Source organism: Ochlerotatus camptorhynchus, unplaced genomic scaffold, assembly GCF_037179485.1.
Source record: "Ochlerotatus camptorhynchus isolate MF236.1 unplaced genomic scaffold, CSIRO-AGI_Acam_v1.1 ptg000401l, whole genome shotgun sequence".
Taxonomy (NCBI): Eukaryota; Metazoa; Arthropoda; class Insecta; order Diptera; family Culicidae; genus Ochlerotatus; species Ochlerotatus camptorhynchus.
In genome coordinates this window covers 1,404,796-1,428,034 of record NW_027040887.1, presented here as the reverse complement: position 1 = coordinate 1,428,034, position 23,239 = coordinate 1,404,796, and the positions used below count along the sequence as shown (strand labels likewise).

At 39.5% G+C, this 23,239-nt stretch overlaps 2 protein-coding genes across 3 annotated transcripts in view; one reads left to right on the top strand and one right to left on the bottom strand.

Moving 5' to 3' along the window:
* rdgC (retinal degeneration C) overlaps positions 1 to 23,239 on the top strand; it is a 215,609-nt gene that overhangs the window by 42,903 nt on the left and 149,467 nt on the right. The gene's annotated exons all lie outside the window — the stretch shown is intronic.
* LOC135710680 (uncharacterized) overlaps positions 15,682 to 23,239 on the bottom strand; it is a 29,741-nt gene continuing 22,183 nt past the window's right edge. The window contains exon 2 of the mRNA XM_065233329.1: positions 15,682 to 15,846. Within this exon, the coding sequence (XP_065089401.1) occupies positions 15,682 to 15,846 (165 nt within the window). The remainder of the gene's footprint in view (positions 15,847 to 23,239) is intronic.

Below are 23,239 nucleotides of genomic sequence, written 5' to 3'. Positions count from 1 at the left end.
CAAAGTCAGGTTTAAATTGACAAAACTACGTATTTTTGTTAAAATTTGATTTTTATGTTCAGTTAAGATGGATTTTGGCTCCTTTCTTTGAATATTACGCTTGGATTTTGTTAAATAGACCTTCCGGAATTTATCAATACCTGTTTATCCGGAATTTCTCAATACCCAAAAATCAATTGCTTTGATCCTATTCATCTACATTATTACCAATATTCTTCCTTCAAAGGATACAAAAACTTATACGCGAAATGTCTTGTTGATAACTCGAGTGTTACACATAATAAAGACAACATTTGTGGCATTTGTGTCAAAAATCACGACTTCAAAGAAGTATAAGGCTAAAGCGAAGGCTAAGAAAAAATGTTAACGTTTGAAATATACGGTTTAGATATTTAGATATAATGTAACACGAATTTCAAATGTTTTAATTTTTTTTTGTTTATTTTGTATCCCCCCCCCCCTCCCTCGACTGGTGCGAGCATCAAGTGACAAAAGAAAAAATTGTGATTTGTTTCGGCCTAATGGGGTGCAAATAATTTTATTTTACGAAGTAGTGTCAAGTTTTGAACGCTTATAACATGGTCATTCATTTATGAAATTCAATTTTAATTACACCATTTTATTCAGGTTGAATGTAAGATTTGTTTGGTATAGAGATGCTAGTTAATTATTAATGGTTAATTTTTGAAAATTGATCAATGTGCTTATCCTTAATCAACCAATCACGTACTTGCTTGCTATGATTATCAAGAAAACAAAGAGACGAGCTAGTACCACTCAATACTCAATATCATTTTTCGTCTGCTTTTTCTATTCATTCACCTGCATCGTGTGTTGGGCGATCGATATGAACAAACCCGAAGTTCCAAAGGAAATGCGGCTTCGGATTGTTTCGTTTTGGACCAACTGGGAAAGACACCTTGTGGTCTAAGCATATGTATGGGAAATTTAGATGCTACCAATTTTAGTTAAATTTCTTTGCTGTTTAACTGTTTTAATTATTTGTACTATATGCCACAAAATTTCTGAATGAAACCCCCGTCAAATGGCACATTGCATGACATATTTCACATTAATGCTTTGGAAAAATATGCGCTCAAAACCTGACCACTTTCGTTACATGTTCATTTTTCGTACTCGCAAAGTGTACCCCCATATAGAAAACAAAAACGTAGTCCCTACGTCAAAAATAAATCATCAGCAGAGTGGCAGTAGTTCAGACAGAGGTTTACATGTTACTCTCCGATGAAATATTAAATAGGAGACAAGAAAGTCAACTAGCTCGTTTCTCGATTTTTGTGTAAAATAGGTTGAGAGAGCGAAAACGCTCCTAATTATCTTTCAGAATCGTTTGCTGCGCTGTTTCGCACTTCTCGTTCGGGAACTTTTATTTCCCATTTCGTTAACGATTTTTACACAGTGAAATGATTCTCTGCAGAACAGCGAGAGAACTTTTTTCTGAAACACTGGCATGCTGCCACCAGAGAGTCGTGTTGATCTTTTCCTGTATCCGCTTCAGGAGAACTTTGCACAATACTTAGGGAACAATACACAGCGACATATTACCATGCCCATTGTTACACATAGTCAAATTCATCTTCTTTGTGACCTTTCAATAAGTCGCCCTATTCAGCCATGGGCCAACCACGCCAACATCTATGTACGGTGCTGCTTTCAATGCAACGCCAATATTGTTTATGTCGCATAATGCATTGCATTCGAAATGACAGCCAATCGCTGAACTGCTGAAGTATCAAAAACATATCGCAATGCAAACGTGATGCAAGATCAATTTTGTCACGCACTTGATGCAAATGATGGTTTCACTACTCTCACTACTCTCCCTCGTAGTGCTTGCATTTATACCAATAGCAAAGCATCTACCCTTTCCGCAACTGAAACCGAAGAGAAAATACAACCAATATATTTTCGACAAAATTGCATTTCTTTTTCTCGATCAGAACGTGCATCTGCCAAATCGGATAAAGTAAGAACCTTACAACTGAGACTCATAGTTTATCCGAAAAATTCCATTCTCTATATGGTGTCGTGCCTAGTCAGTTGAGGAACGGGATTACCAAACCGGAGGTGGCGGATTCGATTCCCGGTCTTGATTAGGAAATCTTTCGGGTTGGCCAAAGAGTATCATTGTGCATATTGGCATAGAAGGCTCTCAATTGCTATCTATGGAAATGCTTCAAAGCACGTTTAGTTGAGAACAGGCGAATGCTCGTGTAGGAGCGTCAAAACCAGTAATAAAGAAAGAAGAATATTTGGTCGTAGAAAAACATGTGAAGGAATTTTCTCGCTCACATAGATACAAAGAACGACGTTCCTTTCGAGATGGGGCGGGTTGAGAGGCCGAGTTAGGATTTAGCCGTAAAATCCGTTCTTTACGAGACAATGAATGAGTATTTGAACGGGTTGCCCTGCGTCGAGATGGAATAAGAAAAGCTACGACGGGACAAAGTTTTACGATAATGATGATCGTTTTTCCCCGTTTAGTGTCGTACCACCCTTCGTTGGGCGTACATGTATGTGCAAATCGAGTGAGAGAGTGTTCATACTTGGATACTTGGTATTGGGTGACGAAAACGATTCCAGTTTTAGGAGAATTTTGCCGCAAGATAAGCATTACATTTGGCTTTGGAGGAGGCAAACTATGAGCACGCAGAGGAATGCTTATCTAAATTGTGTGGATAGTGCTTTTGGAGGATCGCTTACAGTTTAGTAATGAATGTCTAGGAGCACTTATACCGACAACCTAACATGTAATCATGTAGTGATTCCTATAAAAAAACATTAACACAACTTTGTTCCATGACAGCAAAACATTATTTCACCAGCGCAATTGCAATATCCTAGAACGCTCCAAAATACAAATCTAATGACGCAACAATCGGAAATCTTGCAGGTATTTGGAGTAAATTTATATCGGTGTGCTCAATTCCATCTAATATCCGTACATTCGCTGCCAGAATGCCAAATTTTTCCTTTCGTTACATTTAAAATTACGCCATCTTTTCGACGCGGTTGTTCATCCTCTTTGACGAAATATTATTTTTATTTTTTGCTGTGTAAATATTACTTTAGGAAATCAGTACCAAGATGTATTTTTAGTTACTTAAATGATGTTAAGTCATTATTTAAGTCGAATCGAGCGTCACGTCTGTCACTGGTCTAGTTCTGTATTACAGAAGTTCAGGTATACCTCGATATAACGTAACTGTCACTTTTGGCTTCCATTATCGATATCTCGAAATTGACAATTCAATCATACAAATCGCTATGATAGACCTGTTTGTCGTTTAATCGTCTGTCTCTATCCAGCACACAGGGAAACATGGATGGTTTGTTTTCCCACTAATCTGTTTCTCTCTTGCTCAAACTCCTTCCGTTCAAATGGTGCATTAGTGTGCGCCGATTAAACGTCAAAAAGCTCTATTGGGCATTGTCCGATGTTGTTTTTCTTTTGCTTGATTGAGTGATCGATTGCGAGAAATCGGCGATGGAAGTAAAAAATGACAGTTACGTTACATCGAGGTATAACCATTGGCGTAGCTAATGGGGGTGCTAATAGGATGAAAGATAGGTGTCTTTCAGGAAGTGCAAAGATGTTCAGAGATCTTCGTAGAATTACGAGAGATGTAAAAAATATGAAATTAGGAATGGATTCAGGGAACTTTGAAGAAGTTGAGGAAGTTTTTTTTTAAATTAAGGGAATTTTGTGGATTTTCAGGAAACGTTGCATAAGTTACAGGATATTCTTCGAGACATCCTTCCTAGACAGCAGGAAATATTCAAAAGATCTCCATATAGACGAAGATATTAGTAAAGTTCTCTGGATATTTTTGCAATACTTCAGGTTGATCAAGCTCTGATGATTTCCAACTTTTTAAACATTCAAATATTCTTTCAAGACTGTAGGATATTCTGGAAAGTTTTCCAGCTAATTGAATCAAATGCTAATGACATCGAAAAATGCTGTAAGTCTAAGTGTAAGTTTCACAAGATCTTGAATTAAGAATGTTGATGACCAGGAGATTCAAAGTTTAAATCAAAACGTTTTCTTAATCCCTAAAATTTATTTTGAAAAAAAAATAGGCGAATTTTGTTTTCAGGCATATTAAGGTTGTGGAGTTTTTATGAAACTTTAAAAAAGGTTAAACATATTATAATAATTGAAATTCTTATGTCATTTGTTTTTAATATTCATGTACTAAAATTTTAATGAAATGAATGCCTCGAAAGGATCTTAATTTTATCTTAGTCTTATAATTCTGACAATAGATCTAATGTCGATGACTTTAATTAACGTTTGTGTTCGAAGAATTTATGCTTACAATCTGTATCAGAGATATCAATTTTTTTAGTTACAAAACCTTGAAAACATATGGGTTTGGGATCTTAAGACTATTTTTATTTTAACATTCAAAATGTTAAGAATTGTGCATGCATATATATAATACAGCTGTGTTCGATAAAATAGCAGCGCATGCCGATTTTCATACAAAATTGGCAACTTTCACATGATGTTGCTTTGTTATCTTATGATCAATTGAGTTGAAACGCTCGCCAAAGAACTACTAATATGTTCAATTTTACGATTACAAACTACCAAATTTTTGGAAGCACCTCCCGGAAAGTGAGACATTAGGTAAAATTGTTCAAAATAATAGCAGTACTAATAACTTTAATTTCAGCTTAATTTTAGATTTTAAATTTCACACTTTTCAAAATTCTAAAAATCCTCACCCAATTAACAAATGTAAATAATGGTTAACCATGTTTAAATATTTGTAGTACATAAAAATTCAAATTCAAATCTGCTCTTATTTTGAACAATTTTAACTGGTGTCTCAATTTCCGGCAGGTGCTTCCAAAAATTTGATATTTTGTAATCGTAAAATTGAACATATTCTTAGTTCTTTGGCGAACGTCTCAGCTCAATTGATCAAAAGTTAACAACGTTACTTGTAAAAGTTGATCGTTTTGTATGAAAATAGGCATGCGCTGCTATTTTATCGAACACAGCTGTATGTACATCTCCCTAAGTCCTTAATGTGTTTAATTTATTCTGTGTGCACTTTGTCATGATATAAAGTCAAAATTATAAAAGATTATAAAATTCAAACTCCTTAAATTTAATTTTGGTTCCTATGTCTGAGATGAACTGTTGATGAAATATTCAAATTCTAAAAAGAAGCTAGTTACAATATTCTTGGAATTACCTTACTCTGAAAATTTTCTAAAGATTAATATGCTTTGTTAAAATTATGAGATCCGGACGCTATGTGATTTCATTTAAAAAACATGAACAGCCGATCATTGCTTGTGCAAAATCAGTAAGCTTTTAAGGCTCCTACAATGGAGGTCCCAATCGTTGTTATTAAATAAACATAATCAAATTTATTGTTTCACTATTAACATAATAGTAAGCCTCAATGTCATATTATAGGTCACAGAAAAAATACCCTTAAACAAGTTAATTTTACCCCCTCCAGATAATTTTACCGGTAATACCAAATTAGACGTCAATGAAGTTATCCAGTACCATACCATCCAGCATGTACTAATTTCTAGTACACGAAGCTATCCAGTACCATGTCATCTAGAATGCACCATAATTCAACTATTGCATACTTCACGGCGTGAATTGAGCAATTGTACTAAATAAACATTCAATACAAAACTTTCAATCATTAATGATAGGGGAATTTACGTATTCTCGTCAATCTAAGCAGCGTCCGCACTTCTATTAGCATTTTCACAGCGTCACGCACATATATGACGTGTCTGTTTGTTTCAATTCATCTGCTGCTTGCTTCTCTATCCATTCCAATCGACAGAATTATTCAAAACTGTTTGAAAGCGTTTTTACAACGCTCTAAACTTCTCAGGTGAGTGTGACTATTGTCGTCAGCCACTTTTTCTTCGGCAACCTTCCCATTAAAACTGCGTGTTAACCAGCTGTTCTATTATCGGCAACTAGAAATCAGCCCCATTTTGTAGTACGTATGCTTCATTTGAATAAAAATCTGGCATAACAGGATTGCTCGGTCCTACAAATATAATCAGATTGAAGCTGAAAGACTAAAGAATCGTTTGGATACATTCAGGGAAGTGGGTTGATGGTAAAACATAGTGAAATTAACGTTTAAATTTTGGTTGCCGAAAACAGTCAATGGGTGCCGAAGCCGACATTTACCCTATTACATATAATTTAACCATATATGACGGGATAACCAAGTGAAATGCCATTCTAGCTCTTTACTAAGAATATTCTTGAATATATAAACATTAAGACATCATAACTTATTGTTTTAAAATTGCCTGATTGATTTTTTTTTACTTCAGAGAGGAGTTCTTTAAATATTTTTTTGCTATTCTTTTACAAATACTTGCTGGATGGGAATACTTGATTGATGATCCAGAGTATTCAGTTTTATCTTTAGAAAACATATGCATATTTAATCATCATGGCTAATTATTTAGGCATCAAGTTTTTTTTAAAAGAATACTAAAAATTTCTTTGAAGAACTCCTCTCTGAAGATAAAAAAAAATATAAGGGTTGTGTCCAAAGCACGACCGCATTATTGACGTAGAACTACGAGATTATTTTTGCTGCTCCATTCACTAATATATTAAAAACCAAATAAATGGTTAAAAAACTTAACTCCAAATGAACAATTCATTATTAAAAAAGGAGCGGTTATTGAATAAATCGTAAGAGTAAGATTCAATTTTTGAAATTAGAAAATCAGTTTCGTTATTATTTATAATTATTTTCCACACATGTTTACCGAACCTTCGGAAACATAATAATGTTTAGATAGTATGCTCAACTACAAAAATCAGTCTTAAAGTGTCAATTTTATACGATAGATGAGGAGATGGAAGTATAGAGTTGATAGTTCCGTTAAAGTACGGCAGTGTGTTCTACATATAGAGAGTAGAAAGCCAGCAAAGGTCAATATTGAGAAAGGCACCAATCGGGTTAATCATCTTCTTTACCAAACTCCCCTGTTGGGAAGGGTTGGTGAGGGTATCGGGGAGAGGAGGGGGGGGGGTTGGTTGTAAACAAATAATTTTTCGCGTTTCGTGATATTTGAAGGAGGAATAATATGTCTCACTTGGTCAATACCGCCGATGATTTATCCCAGGAATATAACTCTTTCTGTAAAAATTTGTGGTTCTGAGAAGGCTGGTTGTTTGATCTTCAACACGTTGACCGATGCAAAAATGCACACTTGACCGGTATCATCCGGTCGCAGTGCCTGCGAGAATGTTCAGCACGACGGCAGAGAAAGAGAGAGGGAGAAAATCTACCTTTTGATCCTGCTTGGTGCTTGCCCCACGAAGTCCGAAGCGGAAATGAACAGAAGCATTACGGCAGCGCTGTTTTATAACTTTTAAGATTCTAGCAGAACCATGTGCAACCAAGTTGTACTCGATTATGACGACTGGGTTTGGAAAAATACGTTTATTTCAGGAGAACAGCGATAAAATTAACAATTGTACATTTTTCAATAGTATTTTTACGGAAAATTGGAAAAGTATTTATTTCAGCAGATTCGTATAGCTATTTCCTATCGATTGGAGTATTTGAATTTCAAATTCTATTATAAATGACAAAGTTACAAGCGTTCAAAACCTAACACTATTTTGCCATCATTTTTTGACGTAGGACTACGTCTTTGATTTCTATATGGGGGTACACTTTGTGAAAACCGAAAATGGAACATGTAACAAATTAAGAAAGATTTTGAACGTTAATAACTCAGCTGCCCCTGGTCCAATTTCAATAATTTTATCACCAATCGATCAGAAACATGGTTACGCATCGATAACAATGCTTCCAAATGTAGATTTTCAACAAGAAACTATTGAAAAACTGGTAAATGTCCAGCATTGTCCAAAAACATCGAATTAACTAACAAATCCACCAATTACCTACATGCATATGCTGCTTCCCCAGCACAGTCGTCAGAGAGTAGTAAGTAGACGAAACAAGTCGAAGTGGCATTCGCCTCCGATCCTCGGGCGCGTGCGAATAGTGAGGATGGAAATGCGTAATATTTTGCACACTCATCGCCATATTCAGAACCAAACGCAAATTCTTCGAGATAACTACCATCCGTCGTCTGGCTTGCCGTGGCGGTGTCTGACGTATCCCCAGTCTGATTTACGAGGTGTGCTGAAGGTGTTCCTGAAAAATGAGATCCGTGATGCTGTCACCTACACTAAACACGCCAAGCGTAAGCGGCCATGGATGTCATCTACGTTTTGAAGTGACAGAGACGCACTCTGTTTGGTTTCGGAGGTTAAATCATCACCAACTTTGGCAACAAAACGGCTCTTTTCAGAGCCACCAAGCTTATAACAGTAAAGAGTAGGAATAGAATTCATCTGCCTGTTTGTCCATATTCAGAACCAACGACCACACAAAATGCTCATGTAATCAAACTGGAAGTAGGGGTACAAATTCTTTGATCAACCTTGATCAACTTTGAATCGCGACGGCCGGATATTTTCGATGGAAGAAGCAACAACCTAGCATCTAATCCGACGAAGACGGCAGGAAACATTTGTGAAGCCGAGTTATTTACGAAAGATAGTGTCGATGAAGAGAATCGATCAATGTAGATAGGACCTATTGAGTTATTGAGTTATTTACGAAAGAGAGTGTCGATGAAGAGAATCGATCAATGTAGATAGGACCTATTGAAAAGTGACGCGAGATTTGTTTTCCGTACTGAGCTCCAATGCTACCGACGCCAGGGAGGCAGCTCCCAGAGATGTTATGCCTTAGAACATGCCGGTGGCGCCGACTGAGATTGGATTGGACCCAGCCCTGCTGGGGTGAGAGGTAATCACGCTAACCACCGGCGCCGATATCTATCACGGCGAATGAGAACGACCCAAATTTGAGTTAAGTTATCTCAGAAATAAGAAATAAAGTGCAGGAACTCAGCGATGAGTAAATTTGCCTCATGTTTTCCCAGGTTTTTCCAGGATTTTCCAGGGACAAATTCCCGAATTTGAGAAAAGTAAAGATTGGATTCACTCAGTCTATTGGTACTTCTCGGAGACTGAATTTAAATTTTCGTCAATTTCCTCATTTTCTGGCTGATTTTTTAGGTTTTCCACAGGAAACCTTGAGACAAATTTACTCATCGCTGAGTTCCTGCACTTTATTTCTTATTTCTGAGATAACTAAACTCAAATTTGGGTCGTTCTTATTCGCCGTGTACGCAAAAAGAAAAGAGCCAGTGTCGCTACTTGATAGCAAACTACTCATAATGGGAGGAGTCTTTGTAGCTTTTCTACCACTTGGTTGCACATCATTCTGCTTTAACCTAAAAAGGTATAAAGCAGCGCTGCTGTCTGGTATCAGCTCATTTTCGCTTCGGACGGCGTGGTCAGCAATAACAGCAGTAGGAAGGTGGTTAGTCCACTTTTCTATAACCCAACAAGCAACAATTGACTGGTCGTGGCAAAGGAGGTACCAATCGTCATCGCAAATTCTTCGAGATAACCACCATCCGTCGTCTGGCTCGCCGTGGCGGTGTCTGACGTATCTCCGGTCTGATCTACGAGGTGTGCTGAAGGTGTTCCTGGAAAATGAGGTCCGTGATGCTGTCACCTACACTAAACATGTAAGTAAGCGTAAGTGGCCATGGATGTCCTCTTCAATAAAACGGTCCTTTTCAGGGCCATCAAGCTTACATCAGTAAAGAATTTATCTGTGCTTGTTCATATTCAGAACCACAAGCCCCCAACGACCACACAAACTTAGAAGCAGGGGTGCAAGTTATTTTGATTGATTCTCGTAATCAACCTTCTCTTTGAAAAAGATTACTACAAATTTGTACGCCTACAATTCAAAAACGGAAAGAAATGAGATAATAGATAATTGATCAATTGAAAGAACTTAATGAAATTCACATTTATTCCGTCCACTAGCGGTCCTACGTCAAGCTTCCGTTCGTGCCCCTAGACACAGACCCTTCTACTTTTTTTTTTTATTTGCACCCCAATATAGTCCACAAAGACGTAGTTCTACGTCAAAAATCTATCAGACAATTTTAATACAATTAGCCATGATGCTTAAGTATACCTTAACCTTCCTAAGATCCTACTGAATACTTTGGATAACTCACTTTAATGATATTTGGATCAGTACTCGCATCCAGCAAGAATTCGTAAAACAATATTAAAATTTATTTGAAGAACTCCTCTCTGAATTAAAAAAAAAACCACAATTTTAAAACAATAAGCCATGATGTCTAAATGTTTAAGTGTCTTGTTTTCATATTCTAAAATATTCTTAGTGAAGAACTCGAATGGTATTTCACTTGGTTATCCCCATATATGGTTAAATTATATGTAATATCATTAATGGTTGAAAGTTTTGATTTGAATGTTTATTTAGCACAATTGCTAGATTTACGCCATGAAGTATGCAAAAGTTGATTTATAATGCATGCTGGATGGTATGGTACTGGATGGCTTCCTGTACTAGAAATTAGTACATGCTGGATGGTATGGTACTGGATAACTTCATTGACAACCAAATGACCAGTGATGTTCGATTCGACTGACATGATACAGGTTCTTAAAGAAGGAATTCATTATTTTTGTTTAGAACTGATTAGAAAGTTTTACAGTCTCTCACATTTCAGAATCTGAATAAGCGGTGCTTTATTTCTCATGCTGCATATCTTTTGTACACATCTGTATTAGAATCAGTGCTGATAAAAATCATTTCTTCTACACTCAACCTAAATAGCTGAAAATGAAAACAACCTTAACAGATAGACCAACTACCTGCACGAATTTGAATTTTAACATAACAGCATTCTCTTGAACAAGGCAACCTCCAAGTATCGAAGTCAACATTTCTCGATTAATTTTTCAAAGGGACGTATCAGCTTTTGTAAAAAAAGGAATTGGATCGTCGATTTGGCGTAACTGGTAGCTCGCACACGCTTACTAACACCACTAGCAGGTAGGGGAAATTTCCCCTATCTGATGGTAGTGTTAGTATGCGTGTGCGAGCTACCAGTAAAAAGTAATCGAGCTTTGTTTTTCTTCATTCGTGGCTGGATCAGCGTAGCCAGTTTTTTTTTTCAAGTTTATCGGTATCAAATAAATTTTATATTTTTTTTTGTTAAGCATGGAGGGACCAGTTGAGAAAGTAAAGGTCTGATAATCGCAACGTTCGTGGTTCGGTACTTTTGAAATCATCATTGAACGCCAAATGTCTGCACATTTTTGAACATGTGGTGGAACATTACTGTAATTCATATATATTAAAACATTATATATTATACTGGGTCTCTGGTCGTTTTGTCTTCCAAAGGTCTTCAATGAAGCTGATGCACCCTGCTGCAACAAACCATCAGGCAGAATTTTACAACCGGTAAAGTATCTGCAGACATTGGTAATCCTTACACTGACGGTGTGTTCCATTCACATCACATCACATCACATCACATCATCAAATAAATTTTATATTTTTGCCGATGGCGAAAATTTATACGTTTGGACTAAGAAGTTAGGGGTATGACTTTAAGATTTTCGGGGGTAAAAAATCCAGTGCTAACCAATCCAAGACGAAATACATATCCATTTTCTAAGCATACGAATCCCTCACAATCGCTCATAAATCTTTGCAAGATCTTGCAAAAGCTTGTGGCGCTTGTGAAGGATACATACACTTTGTAAAGGGATATTTCGTATTGGAGTGGCTTAGACTGTTTTTTTTGCTTGTAAAATCTTAGAGTCATACAACTATTTACGACCGATTTTTCCAGGAAATTTGAAATAATCTACCGGGAGGAATTGGAAAATAGCTTACGGACTAAGATGGAAGAAAATTCCAGGGGATAGTTTAAAGAAACTTCTAAGGATAGATTAAATAAACTCCAGAAAGTTTATAATATAGCATTCTGATGGGCTTTTTTTTTTACATAAAAGACAAAAGTATTTCCCGACTCCCAGCAATTATCGAGATGAGCTAATAGCTGTTTCGCGAATTATGGGTAGCCAAACACGGCAAGGAAATGGAACCATACTCGAAGGAGTATCAAACATAAGCTAGCATGCATTAAGAACGTCACGTCATTTTAGAGAAACTCAACCCCTCCCCCTCCCCCCTTTAATCACGTTTTTCCTATACCTAATTCCCAACTAACAATTTGAGCTAATTAAAAGCTGAATTAGATATTTCTTAGCTGAAGCCGCATATATTTGCCTGAAGAAGTCCCTATTCAGCTTTCAATGTTAGTTGGGTTGCTTGTCACTCCTCGCCCCTTAGAGCGGACGGACTTAATAAATGCTCTTTAAGACATTTTTTTGTAGATGAATTATTTTTGAGCATATTCAGAACGATAAAAGTCTCTCACACTAGTTTTCTCCCACATTTGAGCGTAGGCAGGCATTATTAAAAATCAGTATAAATCGGTATAAAATCTAAAAAATCGGTATTCTGATGAGCCTTATCTGTACATCGGTATCAAGTTTGAAAATCGGTACAAATACCGATAAATCTGGCAACGCTGGGCTGGATGTTCATTATCGCCTCTGTTGTTGTCAATATCAATATTCGTCTTCATCTTGGTGGGGATGATTTAGAAACTATCTATTTTAAATTGGCTTACTACTTGACTAGCCTATTGGTCCCAAGCAAATCGACTAACGTACCCCATTCTTTTCGAGATTCTAGTACTGCACTATGTTTGTTTTGATTCGCTATGAAAGTTCGACAGATAAAATGAGGGGTTCATCGATTTTCCTGTGTTTCGAGGGGTGCATTGATTAGCTTGGGACCGAAGATAGTGCTAGAGCTGTCCCAAAAAGTCGAGCACGTTTCTTCGGGACTTTCTGGTCTTAGAGTTACCTCTATGGGTGAAGCGCTACACCTTGCTTGTGATGGTAAATAATAAAAACAGACATAATCATAAATTTCCCAGGAGAGTATAGTTTTGAAGACACTTACATATGATCTACGTTTTCTCCAACCCACTGTGTTTAGAAAACACTGTTTTTATTTAGCCTAATGTCACTCAATTTCGACACAGATCTATGTCTATCATTTAGAAAAATATTACATTTAAAATTTATTCCAAACAGACGGAACGGCATACCGTTCTGATCTATGCCATTTTCGTTCATAACCTCCCATCAGGAGAGTAATCGCTCTCGCCTGCCTCTGCCGAGGGAAAATATGTGGAAAATCATCTGTGAATGAGTGCGAGACGCTTGTCGGTAGTTTAAAATTCCTCATCCATCCGTGTTGACGCGTGAAGAGACGAGTTGGGGGGCTGGATGGGAGGTGAGCGAACAGCTGTTCGATGGAAATGTTTATGTTTGCTCTGCCGGTGGGATTTTCTGCTGCAGTTAGCGTGCGTCATGAGATCGAGGAATCGCAGTTTGATGGTAGCGAGCTTAAGCGAAAATAAACAGGTTGTCATGTGTAGTAAATTTGGAACGCAAGTATGTCCAAACAGCTCATTAGTCACGGGAAGCTGCAGTGTGGAAGTGAGATGTGGTGATAGCTGTGGGATTTTGAAAAAAGTGCGTTGGGGAATGATTTACGCTAGTAGCACATGCAAAGGTTTTTCTCACTTTAGGAGATTTTATAGGTTGGCGAGAGGTGATTCTATTTTAAGGCAATAACCCCATCAAGCTTCTTATTATATACAACAGAGAATTGGTTGCATGATCTTACATAAAAATCTAATTATAAACCGACTAATATCGCAGATCATACATTGTGGTGGAAAAATCTGTAAGTTTAGGGAACTTTTGCCCTCTCCACAGCAAACAACTGGTTAATATTCCCACTGGGTAGGAACATTCTGGCCTTTGGAGAGATTCTGAGATGTCTTTCTTCTTCTTCTTCTTCTTCTTCTTCTTCTTCTTCTTCTTCTTCTTCTTCTTCTTCTTCGCATTTCAAACTTATTGCATACGCATATTAGCTTATTGCGTGCTCTCAACTTAGTGTTCTAGATACACATCCACAGTTATTAATTGAGAGCTTTCGATGCCTGTACCGTTTTTGCATTAGTATAATTGTGTGGCAAGTACAATTATGCCCTATGCTCAGGGAAGTTGAGAAATTTTCCAACCCGAAAAATTCCTACACCAGACCAGGAATCGAACCCAGCCACCTCCAGCATGGTCTTGCTTTGTAGCTGCGCCTTTATCGACTGAGCTAAGGGAGGTCTCACTGGGTAGGCTCATTCTAGCTTTTGAAGATTTCTGAAATGTCTTTACTGCCCTGAAATTTCTGAAACTTTTTTAAGTTCCTTAAATGTTGCTGGAATCAAAATGAAATAATTAATATAGATCTAAAATTTTCAAGCGATTACCATGTTCCACTCGCCTTCTGCAATGTGCCCTGTGTACTTGAGACTTGAACTTCATTAAACCCCCCTCTGGCTTGCAAAATAAAATAATATCAAAGAGTTTCACTGAAGTTCTCGAGATATTACTGAAGCAGAAGGAACTGCCCTTAAATTATCGACATTAATTCATAACTTATCCAATGACCTAGACTTTCCTGATGTTATTAAGGCTGTCCAAAAGATTTCTGAATTTCCTTTAATTTCTCCAGACTGCCCTAAATTTGTCAGTAGAATTTTCTCATTAAAACAACCATAATGTTAATTCTAGCAGTATATGTTCCGTTGATATTGCTAAAAGAAAGTAGTGCTTCTAGAAAAAAACGAAAAACAGAAAATGCTGGACGGAGAGGTGCCTTGATCGACTAAAACATTTGGATTCTTAAAAGTTAGACTATAATGAACATCTCCTCTAAATTTGGTCCAAATCAGCAGAGGTCAATTTCAATTTTGTATTGTTTCTCGGTCACTTGGTGTGGAATGACCCATACACAAATATCGGTATCAAAATATTGAGCAACATCTGTTTGAAAATGTGTGGCATCACTGCCTGTGGGTTTGAAGAAATACTTCAAGTCTCCTCACCCATTCATGTATGAGTTAGGTAAAGAAGTGTGCGTTTGACTAGTACCAACCAGTGGAAACTAATGATTTTAAATTGGCTCACTACTTGACTTGCCTATTGGTCTCAAGCACATCTATAAGCGTACCCCATTATAGTCTAAATTCTAGTACTACACTATGTTTGTTTTTATTCACTATGAAAGTTTGACAGATAAAATAAGGGGTCCGTGATTTTTTCTATGTTTCGTGGGGTGCATCGATTAGCTTGGGACCGAAGATAGTACCAGAGCTGAGCCAAAAAGTTGAGCACGTTTCATCGGGACCGTCTGGTCTTAGATTTACCTCTATGCTAGTACTGTCGCATTAATGGCCCTTCGCTCATTTTCAACTTCTATTAAATTTTCCCACTGCTGTACTCTAGCGAACTATCAACCTACCCTCTTCAGACCTTTCTCTAGCTAATAAATTATAACACTAAAGCTTCAAGTTAAATACCATTTCCAACCAACTCTTAAAATCGTAAACTTCACGTATGAAGTAACAAAAACACTTTAATGTAACAATGGAGTAGTTTGATGGCGACAAGTTATGGGATCAGGCGGGGGCTTACTGACAGTTTATAAACTGTATTTCTTCTGATTTCGTGCTCCTCCTTCAGCATAACAGTTTCTACTCGCTCTTTCGAGTTGTTCGCTATGTTAGTTTCTATACTGTTCGCTGTCCTTTTTTGGTGGTGTTTGGTGAAGCATCGCCCGACTCCAGCATGGGGAAACCGAGGCGTGTTGCTGGGAAATGATCCCGATCGTACACCGCATGCTCGATGCTCAAATGGCATCGAAGAAGCTGTTGGATAACAATCGTTAGGCCATCCTGGAAAACAGAAGGTGGAAAACAAGGAGAAGTTCCACCGTTCTTTGTAAAAGGATTCCCGGAAGGCTTGCGGTAGAAAGTTGACTTTCACATTGGTAAAGGTCTCATGCGCATGTGTACCGAAGGCATCAAGCTGATGGTTCTAGAGATGAATAACTACAAGGCCGTCGTAGCTGAAACAGTAAAAGGTGGAGTATTTCTCCCACGATAATGAAGCGACCAAGTCGCTGAAGGTGGTCTTGCACGGCCTTCCCGACATGGAAACAGACACACTGTCGGATAAATAGAAGCAACATGGACTCAAGCCGATCCAAATCTTCAAGATGAATCGTCATGACGCTTCACGTAAGTACCGTAACCAGTTGTATTTATATCTTGAAGGACCTTCAGAGCATTTGGGCCCTTTTCCACATCGTGCTGATTTGGAAACAGTACAAGCCAAATCACCGTGATGTCACCCAATGCGCAAACTGCATGCTGTTCGGGCATGGAACGAAAAACTGACACATGGCTTTCCGCTGTATCAATTGTGGCAAGCAACACGCACCTGATGCCTGCGAACTATTAGAGGAAGCAGACCCTAAATCAAAATACATACATGAAATACCTTTACATGGCCGTGGGGATACAAAGAGAAAGTCGACGAAGAGAATCTTTCAATGTGAAGAGCTTTGAGTGGGTTGTTGAGTACTTGACACTGATGAAGTCTGCAAGTAGTAGACGAAATACGCGTATCTGTCAAAAGATAAGCAATTACAACGGAATTTAAAGGAAATAAACCAACCCACTCAAAGCTCTTCATAAAGGGATTCCGTTAAGAGGTTCGACAAATTTAAAGGATTAATCTGTCAATTTTACTGAGGACCTAATGCAATGTTCAGCTTGAAATGTGCCAATTGTACACACTTAGAACAATTTATGTAAATTTGAGTGCTCTGAGACTGACATATACGAGCGTCAATTTTGACATAAAATTGATTCATAACAGACGTGAAATTTAGCTCAATCAAACGTACTTTCGAACTTTTCAGTCTCGGAGCACTTAATTTTACATGAAATGTTTGTTTACGTCTCATCCTTTATGTTAAAGATGGATTCCGTCACGTGTAAGATTAGGTATTTATAAGTGTGTAGTGTAGCACATCGGGCAACGAGCAAGACATGCCCGAAGCGAGCGGAATTTATTGCTATCCACATTACCTATGAAGAATCAACCTGGCCGCAGAAGAGTGTCAGAAAATAACGGGCAGAAATTTCCAGCCATCCTGCAACGGCGCTAAATTCTGGTGCATCCACAACTTCCACTCAACAACCGTTTCACGGGTGCTGCATTGGTCCCACCAACAGCTGGGGTGGATAATACTCCAGTAAACTCAAGTCGTCAGCTATATGCGGCAACCGCTGCATCCCAAAGCACCTCTCCCCCTCCGAGGCTATCGTGGCAGTATGAAGGTACTCTCACTTCACCAGCGATCGCGAATGCAGACACACATCGGCGGAACTTGTTACACTCGTGACAAAAGTAATCATGATTCAGAACAGCTTTATGCTGCGATATTCTTCATCAATAAGTATGGACCTTGAAGCCATCAAAATTGCCGCTCAGGAGCAAGAGTTCGTTGAATTCTTCGATATCGCCATCATCACCGAAACACACTCGAAGCCAGAGATTAACATCTTCCTTCCCAATTTTGGGCTCGTGAGGCTGGATCGAACCAGCTCCAGGGGAGGAAGAGTGTCCACCGCTCTAAGGAGGAACATCATCTGTCGGTTGCCGCCGAGCTGCCAGCTGAAGATAATCGAACCCGAGGGGATGGAAGTCTCTACTCATGTCAGTCGATTCACCATCGTTGCGGCATACAGCCCCAAACAAGTCAACATCTGAGATGGGTCGGTAGCAGACCTGCGAAGAGATATTGTCAAGTGAACACGACGGCGGGAAAACTTCATCATTGCTGGGGACCTGAACGCCAAACGTCAAGCTTGGGCCAACAATCGTCACCATCCTGAACAACGGCCTACAGGATGCGCAGGTTCCTGTCGGTTGAGTCGGTCCGGTGTTCACGCTACCATCGATATCTTCATCAGCAACATGGGTAAAAACATCGCTCAACCTATCACCTAGCAAGAACTCAGCTCGGACCACTATCCGGTGGTGGCCGAAGTTGGTTCCTCGTTGAACCGATTCGAAGCTTCACGGTGCAACTACCATCGTGTCAACTAGGATCAATGACAACACTGCGTCGACACAACCATCGCCTATGATGTCCCACCGAAGTCGTCCGAAAACGTTGACCGGTGTCTGTAATCCATCGAGGAGGCAATATCCCGGGCCAGGGAACTGTGGTGGATGCACCCCTAGCTACGCCTATGTGTTGCAACAAGCGAACGAATCGAGCTCAGACGATAGTTGTTTATGCTTAGTAGGCATAAGCATACTGTGCGGTTGGAGTGCGATAAACTGCAAGTTGCATACTCAGCGTAAAGTGTGTATCGGCCACCACAGTAGATCCATAAGAAAGAACAAATAAAATTCATTCCACATTGTATCCTAACCGAGTTAAGTCATTGTTTTGAGAGATCTGTTACCTCACGGGGCTGGGACTGAATCCGTACTACTCTAAAACAGTTCAGAACAACACGTTCCAGTATCCAGACAGGTGATCAATACTCTGAACCTTGACAGATCTACCAAAGATCTTAAAAGACTCCGTAACACCATCCGAAGGCAATACCAACGTTCTGGTCTGCCCGTCCATAAGATCAATTGCAATTGCCTTACTAAAATTATCCAAGCCAGGATGGTGGATCTCAGAAATAAAGACTTTGCTAGTAAGATCCGCTCTCTCCCAGATTGTGCTAAGCCGTTCTGGAAACAAATTTTTAGGATCAAGCCTAGGCCCATTCCACCACTGATACCGCTGAATCGTTCCGAGGATTCAGTGGTTCATCTGATAACCCCTGTAAAGAAGGCTGTAGTAATAGGTCAACACTTGATCAGCTCCCACAATATCGGACAGAACAGCATTTCTTTCACGTTTTCAGTAACCGAAGCCAACCTCCATCAGATTCCCAAAAAATTTCCTGAGGAATTCAAGATCACAGCTGACGAACTGTTGGCCTATATCAAGTCATCCAAAAATATGAAGGCGCTTCCCCTCGGGATGGAAGTCAGCTAAAGTCATACCCATACGGCAACTTGGGAAGGATCCTTCCTCTCCTTCGAGTTACCGACCCATCAGCCTTCTCTCAGGGTTATCCAAGCTGTTCGAAAGGGCAGTTTACAGCCGGCTTCTGACATCTGCCGAAGGAAACAACATCTTACTCGAGGAGCAGTTTGGTTTTCGAAAAGGTCAATCGACCGTCCACCAACTGACCCGAGTATCAATTACAATTCTTACATTGAAAAAACGTTCGACAATGTCTGGCATGATGGCCTGGTGTACAAGTTGCAACGATATGGTCTTCAGATCTTCCTCGTGAATATCAAACAAAATTATCGATCGGACAGGTCTCTCTGAACCGCATCACATCGGATGCCTTCAACTTCGGTGGAGGTGTGCCCCAAGAAAATATCCTTGGGCCCATCCTGTTCAATCTATTAACCTACGATAATCCGGATGTCCCTGGTGGTTGATCGTTTTCTCTGTTCGCAGACGTCACATCCATCGTCTACCAGGATAGGGTTATCGGAACTCTGACTACCAAACTCCAGAGAGGCTTGGATGTCCTGTCTGAGAATTTCAACAGCTGGAAGATCCTTATCAACGTGGCGAAGGCCTAGGTCATATTTTTCCACACTTAAAATCCCCCAGATTTGTTCCATCTGAGAATAACAAAATCAGTCTAAACGGCACAGTGGTAGAATGGTCCAAAGACTGACTCTGACAGTGGGCTGCTTTTAAGGGAGCACGTTGACAAAACACAAACCAAGTGCAACAGCTTGATAAGAGCATTGTATCCACTTATCAACAGGGAGTCCATCCTGTCCCAGAAAAATAAGCTTGCTGTCTATAAGCAAATCATCCTTTCCGTAATCGAGTACGGTATGCCAATCTGGGGGAGCTGCATCAAATGCCATTATTTTAAGCTCCAAAGGATCCAGAACAAAATCCTTAGGATGATCCTAAACAGTCCTCCACAAACGCAAAATTGTGAGGTCCACCGCCTGGCTGGTCTTCAGTCTCTAAAAGAGCGACGAATGGTCTTCTTCGAAAGGTTGAGACTGTCTGAGATCAGATCATCAAATCTAGCACGTTACGCTAAGATATACTCGTAGTTAAATAGGTTATCACATTTTTCTATTAAAACGAAACACACCCCCAAGGGGTATTCTGTAAACTGGATGAAAATCGCAAATATTAAATTATAATATCCAATCAAACCAGATGAAGAGCCAGGTAGGCTAATCAATTGAAATGTTAAATCACTACTGAGTATGAGCATGAGCATGAGCATGATTGACCGCCAACGGTTGCTACTCTGTTATTGCCAGATCAGCTGTAATTACACAGAGAATCAAAAGACGATGCTTGGGACTAGCAATCATCCTCAATGTGTAAAAACTGGTGATCTCAAACTAGGCAATACTAGCGCAGGCCACGCCCAAACACAGGTCAAGAAAGGGAGGGGTAGGAGTGTGTTGACGTGACACTCGCTTTGATGGAAGCCGATAACACCTCTGCACTTCCACGAGGAATCACTGGGATTATTGGGTAATAGGGTTGAGTTTGCAGCAGGGTTCGTTTTGGTAAAAGATAAGCTGAATTGATGTCTTAACGATTATATAACGCGGATGAGCTTGGGATTGAACCCACGGTCTTCTGCTCAGTAAGCAAAAACGTTTACCACTAGGCAGGTGAAGTGTGTTAATGTAGTCATGTTAACAAATAAAACGATTGACGAATCTTGAGTGTGGATGGGTTTGAGATTAGACTCATTATGTTCTGCTCAGTAAGCAAAAAAGGTTGCTCTAAGGCCAGCGAGCCCCTCATATCACATTATACCGTTACTCAAGTTGTTATAACTATTCAAACTCGGCACCGACGAAAACGAAAAGTTTTCCAAAATATACGATAAATAAGCGATCATACCATACATTTTCAATATGCAAGGACCTGGGACCGCAATTTTTCTGTTCAGTTAGCAAGCCACTGCAACCAACAATTTTTCAAATCCTAAAACTAAAAGCTACGAAAGAGTAGTTAGGCCATCATTAAGTTTCAATTTCACGCGAAGTTCAATGTTTCGATTTGCTCTTTACGCGTGGTTCAGGCAATCATAACAAGCTATAAACGACGTGACGATTGTTTAAGCCCTGGTTAAACAAGCTATTCAAATTAAATTAAATGTAATGAACTACAGAAATAAGCGATAATTCCTATAATTTTTGCGGTTGATGGTTCATTTTAAATATACTAACGGTACTGCCTACGGCGACTACGACGGTGAATACGACAGTGCTTACGACAACGAAAATATCGAATTTGTAACTTACCATTTGTCTAAGATATAACACCTTTGGCCGGCACCTCCAATTGAGCTTCATAGATGCTATCTGTAACTGTTTGCAAGCATATCTTATAGAAAATACCTTTGTTGTAATACTTCCTGCATTGCCATGGTAGTCTGGAAGGAGGTTCGCGTCTAGTGCTTTCCCCAGGAACCGTTCACGGATACCAGCTACCACCCGTCCAGTCTTGGGCGTATCCAGCGAGACTTCGGTCAGCTTGCTCACAATCTCCGACACTGGCGATATACCAGCAAACGAGCACTTTTTCAAGCCGTAAACTCGCAGATTTACGACAACGTCGGCCACCGAATCCCCACCAAAACTTGCGGCGGACACATAATCAGCACTTTCCCCAGCTAATTTACCAACTGGACCGTGTTCAAACTCGTACACGGTGACGAGCCTCTCGATAGAACTACTCGCCAAAAGCGTAATATCCGAACAAGGTGAACTGGCCTCCCGAGAGGCAATGAAAATCATAAGCACACTTACACACCGCTGGTTTAAAAAAAACACACTCTTGAATGAAAAAGATCCAATAAACGTCACTCTCGCAAAAGCAAAACCGTCGTCTTCGAACGGCAAGAAAAAAGGAGCTCAGTGAGCAATTTTGTGATACGGAATTTCCACTGAAAATCAACCCGGAATGCACGAATTTCACCACACTCAACTGCGAAATACGTTCAGAAACATTTTTGATACACTTTCGGTCAAAAACACTTCAAAATAAACGTAATTTTATTACAAAAAAAAACTCTTTCAGTGGCTGACCTAAACGGACTAAGGTATCTTCTGGACGAACATCATAGGAGAGATACTCTGGAGACACTCTGATCTAGCTTTGGACTAATTTCAATCAGTGTTTTCAGTGACATCTGGGCCATTGAAGCCTACTGGATTTTCACACAAGCACTCACAGTGGCGTCTATTCTACTTCAATTTCGCTTCCCCGTTCGATTTTCCGAATTACTTTAATATCGTCTTGAATATTCCGCAGCAGAATCATTAGCAAATTGATCGCATGTCTTACCTCCCGTACAAATTTATCGCCATCATTGTCGGTTTTTGTGGTACACCAAACGGAGTTCATCTCCGACCCACTCGTTCGAGAAATTAATCTATCGCATTCTGCTCAAGTAGGAAAAAGAGCATCACCAACCATACCTTACACGTGTGCGGTAGTCTTCGTCTGTCGTAAAAGCCACACGTGGGTGTATGGCGTGAATACTTATCGGGAAGCTGCTGATCCACAAAGCGGATTTCTCCGCTCTCATCTCATCTCTAGGGTTGTGAATAATTGAAATCATTCCCGGAAGACGGAGCGACATTTTTGCGGAAAGGCTAACCGAGCTCTTCTTCGTGGTCTGATGGTGCGTAACTTCTTCTTCGGAAGAATTTACCAGTTATGGAATGCGTTTATTGTTATTACCATGAAATGATATGCTATTGAGGAACCGGTGAAAAGCTTTTTCTTCGAATTAGGATTGCTTTCTTAAGATGTGACCCACAAGACAATGACACGCTTTTATTGCGTTACTCGGGCAAACGGAGAGCATTTCATTGGATTCAACGAAACGTTATGCCAACACATTGTGACAACAACGCAATCGCTGTTACGTGAGACGGCTGTTTCATCGAAATCCTGTCCTCGCCACTACATTCTTTTCCATTTTTTGTTAGTGTGAGCGCGTAAATATCCAACTGTGAAAATGTCGTCAGCAGCAGCCAGCAGCGCCTGCGGGTACGACCAAATCCCCTTGGGGCTTCCCTCAACCCAATTGACATTGTAGCGGCAGCGTTATCGGAGCAGAACGACTACGACGACGACGACCGAGTGGAATTTGGCACCAGGGACTGGGAGTGAAATATGTTTGCTACTTT